This window comes from Amblyraja radiata, chromosome 18 (genome assembly GCF_010909765.2).
Source record: "Amblyraja radiata isolate CabotCenter1 chromosome 18, sAmbRad1.1.pri, whole genome shotgun sequence".
In the NCBI taxonomy this organism is placed as follows: domain Eukaryota; kingdom Metazoa; phylum Chordata; class Chondrichthyes; order Rajiformes; family Rajidae; genus Amblyraja; species Amblyraja radiata.
Window position 1 is genome coordinate 46,322,892 of NC_045973.1, and position 14,091 is coordinate 46,336,982.

The window sequence follows — 14,091 nt, forward strand, 5'->3', positions numbered from 1 at the left end:
CGAGACTCAGTGAATTCACATCACCAGCCATTTTTAGTTAATTTCAGACTGGATAGTTCCAGCTATAGCATTAGCCACTTTATTGTCTCTGCACAAATGCTGCCTGACACACTGAGTACTTTTAGCTTTCGCTTTCACAACTGGTTTTAGAAATCGCAGTTTTGTTCCTCACAATTCCAGTATTATTTTAACCCCTCTCTCCATTCTCATTCATCTTCTGTTATTTGACAGACCAGCAGCAATTAATAAGTGTTCACCAACTTTTCTCAGCTGGCACAGTCCCTTCACCGTTGTTTTCTCCAACCCTCTTCCATTACAACCTAAAACATTTTTGATTCTACGTTTTCTACATTGTTCATTCCATTGAGAGATCATATATCTATATAATTAAAAGTCTAAACTTGACCACTTCCTGTTTGCACTGTATATTGATTTTAGAAAAAACGCGACCACTTACGGCTGTGATTTTTGGCCACCTTACTCTGAGTCTCCCTCCAGCTGTCAGTGCCAGAGGATTTTTCTCATCGATGAAAAATAAAAGACTTATTAATGTTTTAAAAATATTGAGATTCTCTCTCCTCAATCACGCAATGAAGGCCTCACCCCTTCTGGTGGGAGGGGGAGGGGCTATAAAACCCGCAAGTGTGGGTGTGGCTCAATCTCTGCAAGATGGGGGAGGGAGAGGGTCACGACTGTCTGAGCTGGAAATCTACAGAACACTGAGAATACTGACCTGTGAGTGCCCTTGATGTGTTTTTAAACTGTGCCTTTTGCAACTGTGTGTCTATTGAAATGTGCCTTTTGCAACTGTAAAAAAAGATGAAAATGTCTAAAATTGATTGGCCACCCTCTGAGCTGCCAGCCTGCCAGGCTTGAGTTACTGAGCTGCCAGGCCTGAGTGACTGAGCTGCCAGCCCAATAATCCATTCGGCCCACAATGTCCCTTTGTAAACCAGTCCCTTCGGCCAACAACACCCATGCTAGCACTCCAGAAAGCCCCCCCCCCCCCACATTGGCCAGCAATCTTGGAATTGGTAGAGAGGTGGAATATTGTGTTGGGGGACCAGCCGTGTGAAGCCGGGAGCCAACCATATATATATATATTTTTTTTTTAATTTTAGATTTCCAGTTTCTGCTGTCAGCAACACTTACCTCCCATTCTCCCGAATATCTCATCACTATACTTCGACAATGTCTGTTGTATTCAGCTATTCCCATTTTTGCTACATCCTCAGGTCCTTTTATACCCAGCGTCTTGTCGATTTCATATTCCTACACACAAAATTTTAAAAAAATTGTTCATACATGATACAAAATTTGACCCTTTTTAATTTCTTTCATCAAACATTCAAAACACAGCAAGATTTTAAAAACTTAATAAATCAATGGTATTTTAAGCAAAATGGGAATGCTGCACAATTCCTTTCAGACATGAATAACAAGCATTGAAACAATCAGAAAAACTGCAATCTACTTCTCTGTTAAATCGTCAGTTTCAAAAATTGCTAAGATAATGAGGTGAGTAAATAGTTAAAATGAATAAATGCAAAAGTGCAGATATATTTATACACAGAACTACACTAAAGTTCTTATTTCATAATAGAATAACAGCAACCTACCACAGGCAAGCCATGGCAATCCCATCCAAATCTTCTTTCCACACTGAATCCACTCTGATGAGCAAATCTGGTCACTATGTCCTTTATTGTCCCAGCAAGAATATGACCATAGTGTGGAAGGCCAGTGGCAAAAGGTGGACCATCATAAAAAGTGTACCTGTGAAATCCAACATTGATAATAAATAATCCACAATTAAATTCAAATCAGTAAATCAAGCACATATTCAATTATCAACAAAGTCAATACTGAAAATAAATATAATGATATAGTTATACAGGAATACTTTGGCATATTTTCTGCCTGCTATGAAAGGAAAATGAACATCAAAAGTAATAAAGTAAAAGGACAAAGGGCGCAAAAGGTGACTGAAAGTTTGTTTAAAGAGAACAAATCGTATTTTAGAAAAACATTTCGAAAAAAGAAAAAAGTTGGAAGGTGCATAAGGTTAAAAGACAGTGTGAAAATGCACCTCCAACAAAGCTGAAAGATTTGCCAACATTAATGTAGACTGCCAGAGGTAGAGTAGGTGGGTGTTCTAGAAAATAAGAACAATTTGGAACAAAGTTAGACTGGAGACTGAGAACCTTACAGATAGTGGAGTTGAATCATGATTGATGACACAATTTAATAAGGAGGATGAAGGTTTTCAATTAATGTACCTGGAGACAAATTCAGGATGGCAGATTAGACTGATGTACAGCCATGAATATGTCAAGGACAATACCGAGAGATGATTATTTAAAAAAATTGAGTTTATGGAGATCAAAAGGACGTCAAGTCAGTCATTCAAAACTAGATAGTGGTGAGAAAAATATAAAGTTTCACAGATATTGAGAATCAAGGAGAGGCAAATATAAATATTGCTGTGATAGTGGAGTGTAACATTTGTACTCTTTCATGGCTGCTATTCACAAGAAATTAAACTTCTCATCACCTGGAAGCATGGCTGTTTTAGTGAGTTCAAGCACAACACATTAGCAAATAGAAAATAAACTAATGAAACTGTATAGTAAAATAAATGTTACCTGAAAGTGTCACCCAATTTCACTCGGCAACTAAGATAATAATATACTTTTTGCAGGCATTAGCCTGCATTTTGGTGGGGTGGGGTGAGGGTTGAAAGGTTTGGGAGATATGGGGCAGATGAGCTACATTCCTAGAAAACAGTCCATATCAATATTTCCGCAACGCAAATTCGCATCATCTGGGTGAGTGTCACGAAAAAAATAAATGTGTTTATGTGTTTCACATATATTCTGACTGAATGCAGTTGTATTCCATGCCTCAGATTTTCTGATCATGAGTTGTATGGGGCAAATTTCCATTACCTAAACTTCCATAAAGCAGGGGTCACCTGTACCTTGTTTGTACAATGAAGAAAGACTGGAGAAAATCTCACCAAAATGTCAATAGCTCTCTTTTAATTACTGGGCAAAACCATGAGATATATTACCTTGGTTTGTTTTTAGATTGTTTCAGACATTCCTGAAAACAGTCCAACTCCTTCCAGATCTTCAGTATCTGCTCTTCCTCGGCAGGGAAGTTGATGGTTTCGGGCACGGGTTGAACCATTCTTTACATCTAATTTGTGAGAAAGAAATAATCTTTTGAATATAGGGAACAAAGTGATGTTATAAATTCAGCAAATTCATAAACTCAGTGGATCAAAAATTATGATCATGTCTTAGCTAGCAATAGATATCAGAAACATTGGACCCCATTTTGCCAAACTGTTAATACTAATATCACATTCAAGTAATTGAAAGATTTAAGTCAAACAAGTAACAAGAAATTATGACTTGAGAAACAATCCCTGCAAAGAGGTTCAAGTAGTTATAAGTAATTTGGAAATCAGGGGCATTATGGGCAGCACATTAGCCTTGCTAGTTGAGATGCTGCCAAACAGTGCTGGAGATCGATTTGATCCAAGCATTGGGGGCTGTCTGTGTGAAGTTTTCACATTTTCCCTGTGACCTTGTGGGCTTCCTCCGGGTGCTCCAGTTTCCTCCTACATCCCAAAGATATACAGGTTGGTAAACTAATTGACCTGTGTAAATCCCCTAATTCCCCTCCCCCTGCAAGTTGTGTCGGGACAGGTTGCAAAAGTGGGATAACATAGAACAGGTAATCAATACTCAGTGTGGACTTGGCGGGCCAAAGGGCCTTTTCCATGCTATATCTTTCAATCGATCAAAACCTCACTGTTGATTAAAGATCTAACAATCTCTGTGCATGGATTTGACATTTGCTCAAGCTGGTGGGTATCTGTACCAGTTGGGACCAGCAGTTGCAGTCATCAAGCAGGAGGACCATTCAACGTACTAAAAAATTCTCAGACAATAAAGCAGGACGTAAAAAGCACAATTTTAATATAAATATTTAAACATTTTAGAATAGAATAGAATAGTTTCTTTATTGTCATTGTAACATGAACCATGTACAACGAAATTTAAAAATGTCAGCCAGTCAGTGCACCATTCAAACATTTCTAAAAGCTAACGATACATACAAGGTAAAATATTTAAAAAAAAGATAAACAACTAAAATAAATATCATGAAAATAGCACGCATAAACACCCAGCCCTACATCCTTCTGTCGACTTCACAGTGTACCACAGTCCCTTAGTATGTATCGCCCCTGCGTTCCTTGGCGGCTACATTTAGTGCCTTTATAGCAGTGGGGTAAAAACTGTTTTTAAGTCTGTTTGTCCTTGTCCTTGTAGATCTGTACCGTCTGCCTGACGGCAACAGTTCAAACAGGGAATGTCCGGGGTGGGAAATGTCCTTTATAATACTCTGGGATTTTCAGAAGGCCTTTGATAAGGTGTATCTTGATATGAAAATTGGAAGGAGTACAAAACACAAGGAACAATGGGCTAAAACTATGAAAACATAATGGAAGAGGCTCTACCTGAAATACAAACATCAGTTCAGACCAATTATGATATCATATAGGGTTCTGAAAGAGGTGGCACTAAGGGATTGCGAATGAATTAGTAGTGATCTTTCAAGAATCGCTAGTCACGAGTGGTTCCAGATGATTGGAAAATTTCAAATATTGCTCCCTGTTCAAGAAGGGAACAAAGCTGAAGAGTGGAATCAATAGGCCGTTAGACTGACTTCAGTGGTTGGTAAGATTTTAATAACAGTCCATTATAGAGGGTGAGATTACTGAGTACTGAGAAGCACATGATAAAATTGGCCGAAGTGAGCATGGTTTTCTGAAAGGGAGATCTTGCCTGACAAACCTGTTGGAATTCTTTAAGTAAATACATGATACACCAAGTAGAGTCAGTGGATAGTTACAAAAAGCTGGACAGCAGCATCTCTGGAGAGAAGGAATGGGTGACTTTTCGGGACCAGACCCATCTGAAGAAGGGTCTCGACCTGAAATTTAAGTTGAAGAAGGTTCTTGACCCGAAACGTCACCCATTCCTTCTCTCCAGAGATGCTGCCTATCCCGCTGAGTTATTCCAGCTGTTTGTGTCTATCATTGGTTTAAACTAGAATCTGCAGTCTCTTCTTACATGCGCAGAGGCCGTGGATGTTGTATACCTGGATTTTCAGAAGGCCTTTGATAAGGTGCTGCAAGTAACGCTGCTGAAGATGATAGCCCAAGGTATCAGAGGGAATGTGACCTTGTGGGCTTCCTCCGGGTGCTCCAGTTTCCTCCCACATCCCAAAGATATACAGGTTGGTAAACTGCACCCAACCTGTCCAACGTAGACAAAAATGCTGGAGAAACTCAGCGGGTGCTGCAGCATCTATAGTAGGTTGGCTGGGTGACATAAGGCAGAGAGAGGCAATATGGAGCGAAGGAAATAAGCAACGTTTCGGGCCGAAACCCTTCTTCAGTGGTGTAGGGTGGGGGGGTGAAGAAAGGAAAAGGGAAGAGGAGGAGCCAGAGGGCTGAGCTGAGAAGGGGAGGAGACAGCAAGGGTTACTGGAAATTGGAGAATTCAATGTTTATGTCGCTAGGGTGCAGACTGCCCAAGCGGAATATGAGGTGCTGCTCCTCCAATTTCCGGTGGTGCTCACTCTGGCCATGGAGGAGGCCCAGGACAGAGAGGTCAGATTCGGAATGGGAGGGGGAGTTGAAGTGCTGAGCCACCGGGAGATCAGGTGGATCAGGGAGATCAATGCGGACCGAGCGGAGGTTTTTCGGCGAAACGATCGCCAAGCCTGCGCTTGGTCTCACCAATGTAGATCAGCTGACATCTAGAGCAGCGGATGCAATAGATGAGGTTGGAGGAGATGCAGGTGAACCTCTGTCGCACCTGGAACGACTGCTTGGATCCTTGAATGGAGTTGAGGTGGGAGGTAAAGCGACAAGTGGAGCATCTCTTGCGGTTGCAAGGGAAAGTACCTGGGGAGAGGGTGGTGCGGGAGGGAAGAATTGACCAGGGAGTTACGGAGGGAGCGGTCGTTGCGGAAAGCAGACAGGGGGGAAGATGGGAAGATGTGGCGAGTGGTAGGGTCACGTTGGAGGTGGCAAAAATGACGGAGGACTATTTGTTGTATGTGACGGCTAGTGGGGTGAAAGGTGAGGACTACGGGGACCCTGCCCTTGTTACGAATGGGGGGATGGGGAGAGAGAGCAATGTTACGGGGTATGGAAGAGACCCTGGTTAGAGCCTCATCTATAGTGGGGGAGGGGAACCCCCGTTCCCTGAAGAATGAGGGCATTTCCGATGCCCTGGTGTGAAACACATCATCCTGGGAGCAGATGTGGCGTAGACGGAGGAATTGGGCGTAGGGGGTTGAGTCCTTACAGGAAGCAGGGTGGGAAGAAGAATAGTCAAGATAGCCATGGGAGTTAGTGGGTTTATAGTGGATGTCAGTCAGAAGTCTATCACCTGCGATGGAGATAGTGAGGTCAAGAAATGGTAGGAAAGTGTCCGAAATGGTCCAAGTGTATTTGAGTGCCGGATGGAAGTTAGTGGTGAAGCGGATTAAGTCAGTCAGTTGTGTGTGGGTGCAGGAAGAGCCTGATCAAATACCGTAAATTACAAAAAAGGATGCCAAAAGGAAAAATAAATAGAAAGATGGCCATGGGGAAAACAAGGCAAAAGCATGGGTTGAAGATGTAAGTTGTGACGAGGATGGAACTGAAATAGAGCAAAAAAATTAGAGCTGGAATTCGAGAAGAAAATGAATAGGACATGCCAATTAAATTTGAGAAGTAAAACAATTTAACTAGATTGTAATCTAGAACAAGAACAAAGAACAAACAAAGAACAGAACAAACATACAGGATGAAGAACTCCAGATTAAATTAGGAGGTGAGAAATGTATCTGACAACACAAACTGTGGTCTAAATTAACTCCCTATCAAGTATGAATTGGGAATAGGAGTCACAGGAAAAATATCTGCAGGAGAATGGCAATTTGGCTCAGAGATCCCATCTATTCAGATTGGGAAAGTAATTTTGTAGTATTTTATGTGATATTGGCGATTTGCTTGACTTTTTAGTCGAAACAGATCATCTCCAGTTGTTTCATATAAAATTTACCAGTTGTGACATATGAAAACACAAACAAACATAATTTTTATTGTAAAGTTTCAGGCAGCTTTAAAGAGAACCGACAATTAATATTTGTTTTCCTTCAACATGAGACAAGGCAAATTTGGAATACTGACAGTAGGGCAAAGGAATGATGACATGCTTAAGGGCCTGTCCCACTTAAGCGATTTTTTAGCCGACTGCCCGCGATTGTGAAGTTCGCGGCACTTGGCTGAAAAACCAGGAACTGGAACGGCGATTGTCAGACACAGACACACGGCGAGGGCCAAGGAAAGCGGGAGAGCGCTGTCTGAAAAGTCAAAGTGATACAGACACACACCGTGATGAACAGGAAGGTTAAGACGGCTAGCACAGTGTACGGTAAGTCCTTTAAAAGAGGGGGGAGGGGAGACACGTTTAAGAAGCCAGACATCTTTTAAGAAGCCAGAGATACACAGCTGTGAAGTTTGGCAGGCATTTCACATTCGGTTATCCTTGGTTCTGAAAACTCGTGCTTACGTTTTTCCCCCCCAATCAGCCAATGAAAATGCGATTAACAATGAGTCAGCAAAGGCGATTAACTAAAACTACCTACAAGTACCTCGACTACCCATAACTACATGGCAACCCCACTACAACTGCACCTACGAATACAGGATTATCGATTTTCTCCATGGCGACCAATTTTTGGTCGCAGAAAAATTTCCAACATGTTGAAAAATTTCCGGCGACCATACTGAGGCCGCGACTAGTTCCCAGAATGCAGAACTCCTCGCGACCATGAAGAAGACTCACCAGAGACGACCAGTGAATATGTGACGACCATGTGATGATCATGAGGCGTGCGCAGAATCTCCCGCACTTGCTTAAAAAGTCACCCAAGTGGGACAGACCCTTTAGAGTAGACAACAGCAAGCAACACCCAAAGATGCTTTGCAGGTAAAACAAAGAATATTGATATTAAGATTAGAAGATGTAACAAAGGAATGGTCTAATTGATTTTAAGGAAATTGTGCTTTAAAAATGGCATGGCTTAGAAAGGAGATTTGATCAGTTGCTGCTAAAGATAAGCTCACTTCTCAGAGACCCACAAATAGTGGATTTTGTTTTCACTTCTACAGTTAGCTCTCAACCAAAGATGTAACCTTGATCACCTATTTCTTATTTTTATGCCATCTTGCTTCCATGACATCATTCGTCCCTTCAGTGAAGTCTTTCAAACATGAGGACAAATTTCATTGGTACACCGACCAACTCTGAATGAAGACAATACTTTTTCAATAGAGGCATCCAAATCCTAACCAACAAAACCAAAATCCTCAGAAATTCAAATCCTCAAATTTGAATTTAAACCCAGAGAAAGAAATATCAAAACACAACAAGCAAATTTAGAAGCCTGAAAAGAGTTAGATAATAATCAGACAACAACAAATGTTGATGTCAATATGCAAAATAAAATGAATTATCCAGGAAAACAGCCAAAAAGAACAAATAGGGTAAAGAATTTGACTTAAACCCATAAGAAGTCATACCATAGGAATCAGAAGCACTGAGTACATGCAAGTGTAACATGAATAAAAATCAGTGCCGTGTTGGCGTATGGTATTGAGCAAAGTAGGACAGAGTGGTATACACAAATTCACATCATTTGACTACAACCAGCAATCAACGTTTGTGTACAACACCCTTCTCCTCCCCCACTACAGAGGAACCATTATGGAATTTGTGTGGGAAACACTAAAAAAAGGCGAACTGAACAGCGGAGAGAGCCGTATGTTGTCTTGGAAGGTGTCAACTAGGCATGGGTATCAGGGACCATTAGTACTTTTATCACTGAAAAACAAAACATATATTTCAGGATTCTTAGCTAGTGTATTCCAAAAATAATCTGACAGTACTGCTCGTTCATCATTGCTGAATGCCTTATTTTCTTTTAATGTTTATCTGGTCTCCATTTGAAAACATAGAATACTATTTAACTGAAGTCAATCAATCAATTGCTGGAGTAACTTGTCGGGTCAGGCGGCATCTCCAGAGAACATGGATAGGCAACGTTTCAGGTTGGGATCATTCTTCAGACTGATTGTAGTGTGGGAGGGGGGGGGGGAAGAAGAGTGCTTGAAAAGATGGGCTGGGGCAAAGTCTGGTAAGTGATAGGTGGTTATCGGTGAGAGTTTTTTGTTTTTAATTTGCAGATGGTTGTACAAGAGCCAGTGATGAAAAGGATAAAAGGGACATGAAATTGGTGGAAGGGGAGTGGGGGAGGGAAAGAAGAGGTGGGGGGAGAGGAGAGGGGGGGAAAGGAGGGGGGGAGAGGGGAAGGGGGGGGAGAAGGAAAGGGGGGAAGGAGGAAGGAGGAAGGGTGGGGGGGGGGGGGGAAAGAGGAGGGGTGGTGTTTTGATATTACCTAAAATTGGAGAATTAAATGTTCATACCATTGAGTTGGAAGCTACCCAAACTGAATGTGAGATGCTATTTCACCAGTTTTGCAATGTGCCCTCACTCTGGCAATGGAGAGAGGCCCAGGACTGATAGATCAATATAGGAACAGGAAAGGGAGTTAACATGGCGATCAACAAAGAGATTCAAGAGAGTTTATTGTCATGTGTCCCACATAGGACAATGAAATTCTTGCTTTGCTTCAGCACACCAGAATATAGTAGGCATGAATACAGAACAGATCAGTGTGTCCATATACCATTGTATAAATATATACACACATGAATAAATAAAACAGATAAAGTGCACATAAACAGATAATGGACTATTAATGTTCATTGTTTTCTTTGAGGAGTTCCTGCAGGCCTTGGTGGACCAAGTGCAAGTATTCTGTGAAACGATCACCTAGTCTACACTTGATCTTGCCTATTTAAGGACCATATTAGGAGCTCCATATACAGATGAAGTTAGAGGAGGTGCATGCAAACCTATGTCTCACCTGGATGGACTGCTGGATATATATGATGGAAGAGCCATAGAGAGAGGAGTTATATCACCAGTGGTTTCAGGTGACTTGGATGGGAAGGGATGAGTGAGGTAAGGAGATGCAGAGGAAGCAGTCTCTGCAGAAAGAGGAAACAGATAGGGATGGTGAGATGTACTAGTGGTGGGATCATGTTTGGATGGTGGAAATGTGGGAGAATGATGTATTGAATGTGGAGGCTGATGGGGGAAAATGAAGATCAATATAACTTTACCTTGTTCCATCTGAGAAGAGAGGGAACAAGAGCTGAACTGCGGGGCACAGAGGTGATGTGGGTGAGGGGTCCATCTATGACAGCAGGGCTAAGATCACACTTACTAAAGAAATAGCACATGTCCATGACACAGCAATTGAGAGTAGTGGATCGCTTCTTTGCAAGAGATATGGTGGGAGGAAATATAGTCCAAATTTCTATGGGAGACAAGGTGAGTTTATAATTGACATCAGTCGATAGCCTGTCCACTGTGATGGGATGAAGAGATTGTATTGTATTGTATTGTATTGTATTCAAATTTATTGTCATTGTCTCAATTAGAGACAACAAAATGAATTTTCCTTACAGGCAGTATCATAAAAATAAATAAAAAAACATATTAAAAATAAAATTGAATTAAAAAAAGAAAGCACAAACACAGAAAGTCCACGACACAACATAACACAGTGGCACCAAGGTGAGGAAGGCACCATAGTCCAGCCAGCCTCCCCTCCGATCTTCCCAGATGTTCATCCGTGGTCTGGGCCTTCCGAGCATCCGCAGTCGCCGCACCGGTCGGCCCGATGTTCAGGCCCTCACGCCGGGCTGGTGGAACGCCGACGCCGATCCCCGACAGTGAACATCCTCCTCCTCAGCGGCCCGGACCTCCTGATCAGCCACCTCCCGCAGCCGGAGTCCGCAGCTCCCGAGTCCGCAGGCCGAGCGGAGTCGCAGGACCCCGCCTTGTTGATCAGCGCCGCCCGCGTTGGGAGCTCCGCAAACCGCAGCTCCATGATGTCGGTGCAGCAGGTCCAGCACTCCGGGCTCCAGACGGCGATCCCCGGTAAGGCATCGCCAGCCCCGCGATGTTACAGCGCTGTCCCGCCGCTGCTGGAGCTCTGGTCGATCCCGGCAGGAAAGGCCGCGCCAATCCAGTAGGTAGGCCGCTGGGGGGGTGAGGACGCAACTCGAATAATAGTCGCGTCCTCTCCAGGAAGCGACCGAAGGACGGTATCCCCCTTACCGTGCCATCTTCCCCCACATAAAGACATTTAAAAAAACATAAAAAACACACTTTAACATAACTAAAAAAACAAAAACAAAAAAAGATACCGGGCTGAAGGTGGAGGCTGCTGGCACCAGCGCCACCGGAAGTACAACACGATCAAGAAAGGGGAGAGATGTCAGAGATAATCCAAGTGAATTTGAGGGCAGGGTGGATGTTAGTGCGAAAGTTAATGAAATCAAGAGGTTCTGCACAGGTGCAGGAGGCAGCCTCAATGTAATTATTGATATAGCAGAGAAAGAGTTGGGGGATGGTGCCAGTGTACGTTTGGAACAAGGACCATTTCTACATCTGGTCATTTCTATAACCATTACGCAAATATTCATTAAATTGTGGTGAAATGTGAATCAATAAAATTCATGCCCATAGGACTTTCTATTAACACATCAGAGCTATTTATAAAGATTTCCTCATTATAGCTAAGTGGTAATATTCTAACTTGGGTGATCAAAGCAAACTCTAGTTTAGCATTAAGCATAGTCAGAATTACCAGAAAATGCTAAACTGATGTGGATGAATCAGTGGACACTGTTGGGGTGGGAGATTGCAACCTTCATCTGGTCCGCCCTGTTTCGACGAATGCAATCAACCTGGTGTGCACAATCATATAAGATCAAATAGAACAAGTTGTCCTACAACTTTAGGCTGTGCACGCCACAATCAAGAAGCAGTGGACACTGTCATTAAAGCAGGCACAAAAACTACCATCCTAATTTTGAGAACAAACAATTCTCCTAAAGTAGATTGCACTTGTTAGTGCTCATCTACAAACAGTTTTCAAAGAATCTATTATCAAAGTAATCAATTATGAATGAATAATGGTCTTGGTAAATTACAGATGTTGTTTAAGTGCATTGGTAACATCAATATATAGTGTTTAGATAAAATCCCATCGATTTAACAATATTTTAAAATAAACACTTATGGTCAGGGACACAACGTAAAATCAGACAGGTAAACAGCACAATCTTCAATCAAGTGGTTTGTGAAAAGAGAAACAAAATGCTGTTGCTCAAAATGATACGTCACAATTTCACATGTTCTTTCCGAAATCATTCACACTTAAAATGACAAGCTACGAAAATATGCAAAACTAATGCAGTGCTATTAGTTGATGACCGCTAAACAATGACCGCTAAAACATATAATTATAGGTGAAAATACATTTTATTTCATAATGTGTTTTGATTTAGCATGGGCAATTACAAAAAGTTGATAATTCATAAATTATCTTCAATAGTCTTTCTGCCTTTTCCTGTTCTAAAACAAGTTCATCGCACGATCACCGCAGGCTGATGCAATATTTAGCAAATGGTCGCAAGATCTACTTTATAATAGATTTTTTTAAACTAGAAAATAAATCATATATTTGAAATACGATGTAAATGTTTCAGCAAATGAAAGTTTAGAGTTTTGACGAGGGATCTACGCTCTAAACAAAATAAAAATATTTTCAGGCAACTTGCAACACAAGTCCCAATGAATCGGAATGACACGCGAATCGAGAGTAAAGCGAAAGTGGGCACTTGCTTCTTGCATGGTATCTACAGAAGAGAGCCCCTAGATCGGCAATTCCGTGGGGTGCCCGTGGGGTGCCAAGCTAATGCAGAGGTCTGGGCATTTGACCGATGGTTACACATAGGGAGGGAAGGGGTGAGGAAAGGAAGGGCCTGGCTGCAAGGAGCCGGCCGGCTGTCATGCTTGTCTCCCTCAATCGGCTCCAAACATCCAACAGCGATGCCTTTCTCGGTCAGATTCAGTGCCCCGCCACACGGGAGAGTGTTCTCCGCGACTAAAGGCTGTAAAGATCGAGGGTGAAAGACACAAGCATTGCCCGCAGCCGCATAGCCGCCACACTCACCGGCTTCTCGCATCCACAGCAGCGCCGAGCAAAGATCTTATAGCAGAGCGCCGAGCCCCTCACCCACCCACCCCGACCGAACAGCAACGCCGCCGCCCATTGGCTCCCCGTAACTAAGGGCGGCACCTCCCAATGTACTCGCCTCCCGTTGGTAAAGGCGGTCGACAGATGGGGGTCATCGCCACGCAAGCCGGGCAACAGGCCCTTCGGCCCGAAGACTGACACGAAATGCTGGAGTAACTCAACTGGTCAGGTACAGGTAGCGCCGATGACAGACCTGAAATGCCGGAGAAACTCAGCGGCTCAGGTAGTACTGAAGATAATGTACACACAAAGTATCTCAACTGTGAAATGCTGGTGGACAAAAATGCTGGAGAAACTCAGCGGGTGAGGCAGCATCAATGGAGCGAAGGAAATAGGCAACGTTTCGGGTCGAGGCCCTTCTTCGGGCTGGAGTAACTCAACTGGTCAGGTAGCGCCGAGGACAGACATGAAGTGTTGGAGTAACTCAGCGGGTCAGGTAGTAGGAATGTTACACAATTTTGAGATTTTAAAAAATCAAGCCTGTAATTTATCCCATCAGATAAAGCATAAAAATATCTCTAATCTGATACATAATTCACTTTCATATCTTCAGCATTAAAAAAGTTATGGTCATTTTCATACTCTAAAATTAGCATCTTGTTCCCTATTGCTTTTCCATTGACAACACAAAAGCTGTGATCGAGGACAATCAATTGACATAAAAGCCCATAACCTTCTTAAAAATTAAGAGAACTGAATGAAATTTTCAGTTATTATAGATTGAAGCATTCTGAAACAAATATGAAACATCTTACTTGGATGACCTGAAATTAAAGCATA

General features: G+C 42.4%; 1 protein-coding gene across 1 annotated transcript in view; it reads right to left on the bottom strand.

The window, feature by feature from the left end:
• The window catches only part of iars1 (isoleucyl-tRNA synthetase 1), a 168,415-nt gene extending 155,096 nt beyond the window's left edge, over positions 1-13,319 (bottom strand). Inside the window, exons 1-4 of the mRNA XM_033037262.1 lie at positions 13,228-13,319; positions 3,074-3,201; positions 1,620-1,776; positions 1,153-1,272 (exon numbers count right to left, since the gene is read on the bottom strand). Coding sequence (XP_032893153.1) covers positions 1,153-1,272; positions 1,620-1,776; positions 3,074-3,192 — 396 coding nt within the window. The 5' untranslated portion in view covers positions 3,193-3,201; positions 13,228-13,319. The remainder of the gene's footprint in view (positions 1-1,152; positions 1,273-1,619; positions 1,777-3,073; positions 3,202-13,227) is intronic.
• Between the last annotated feature and the right edge of the window lie 772 nt (positions 13,320-14,091).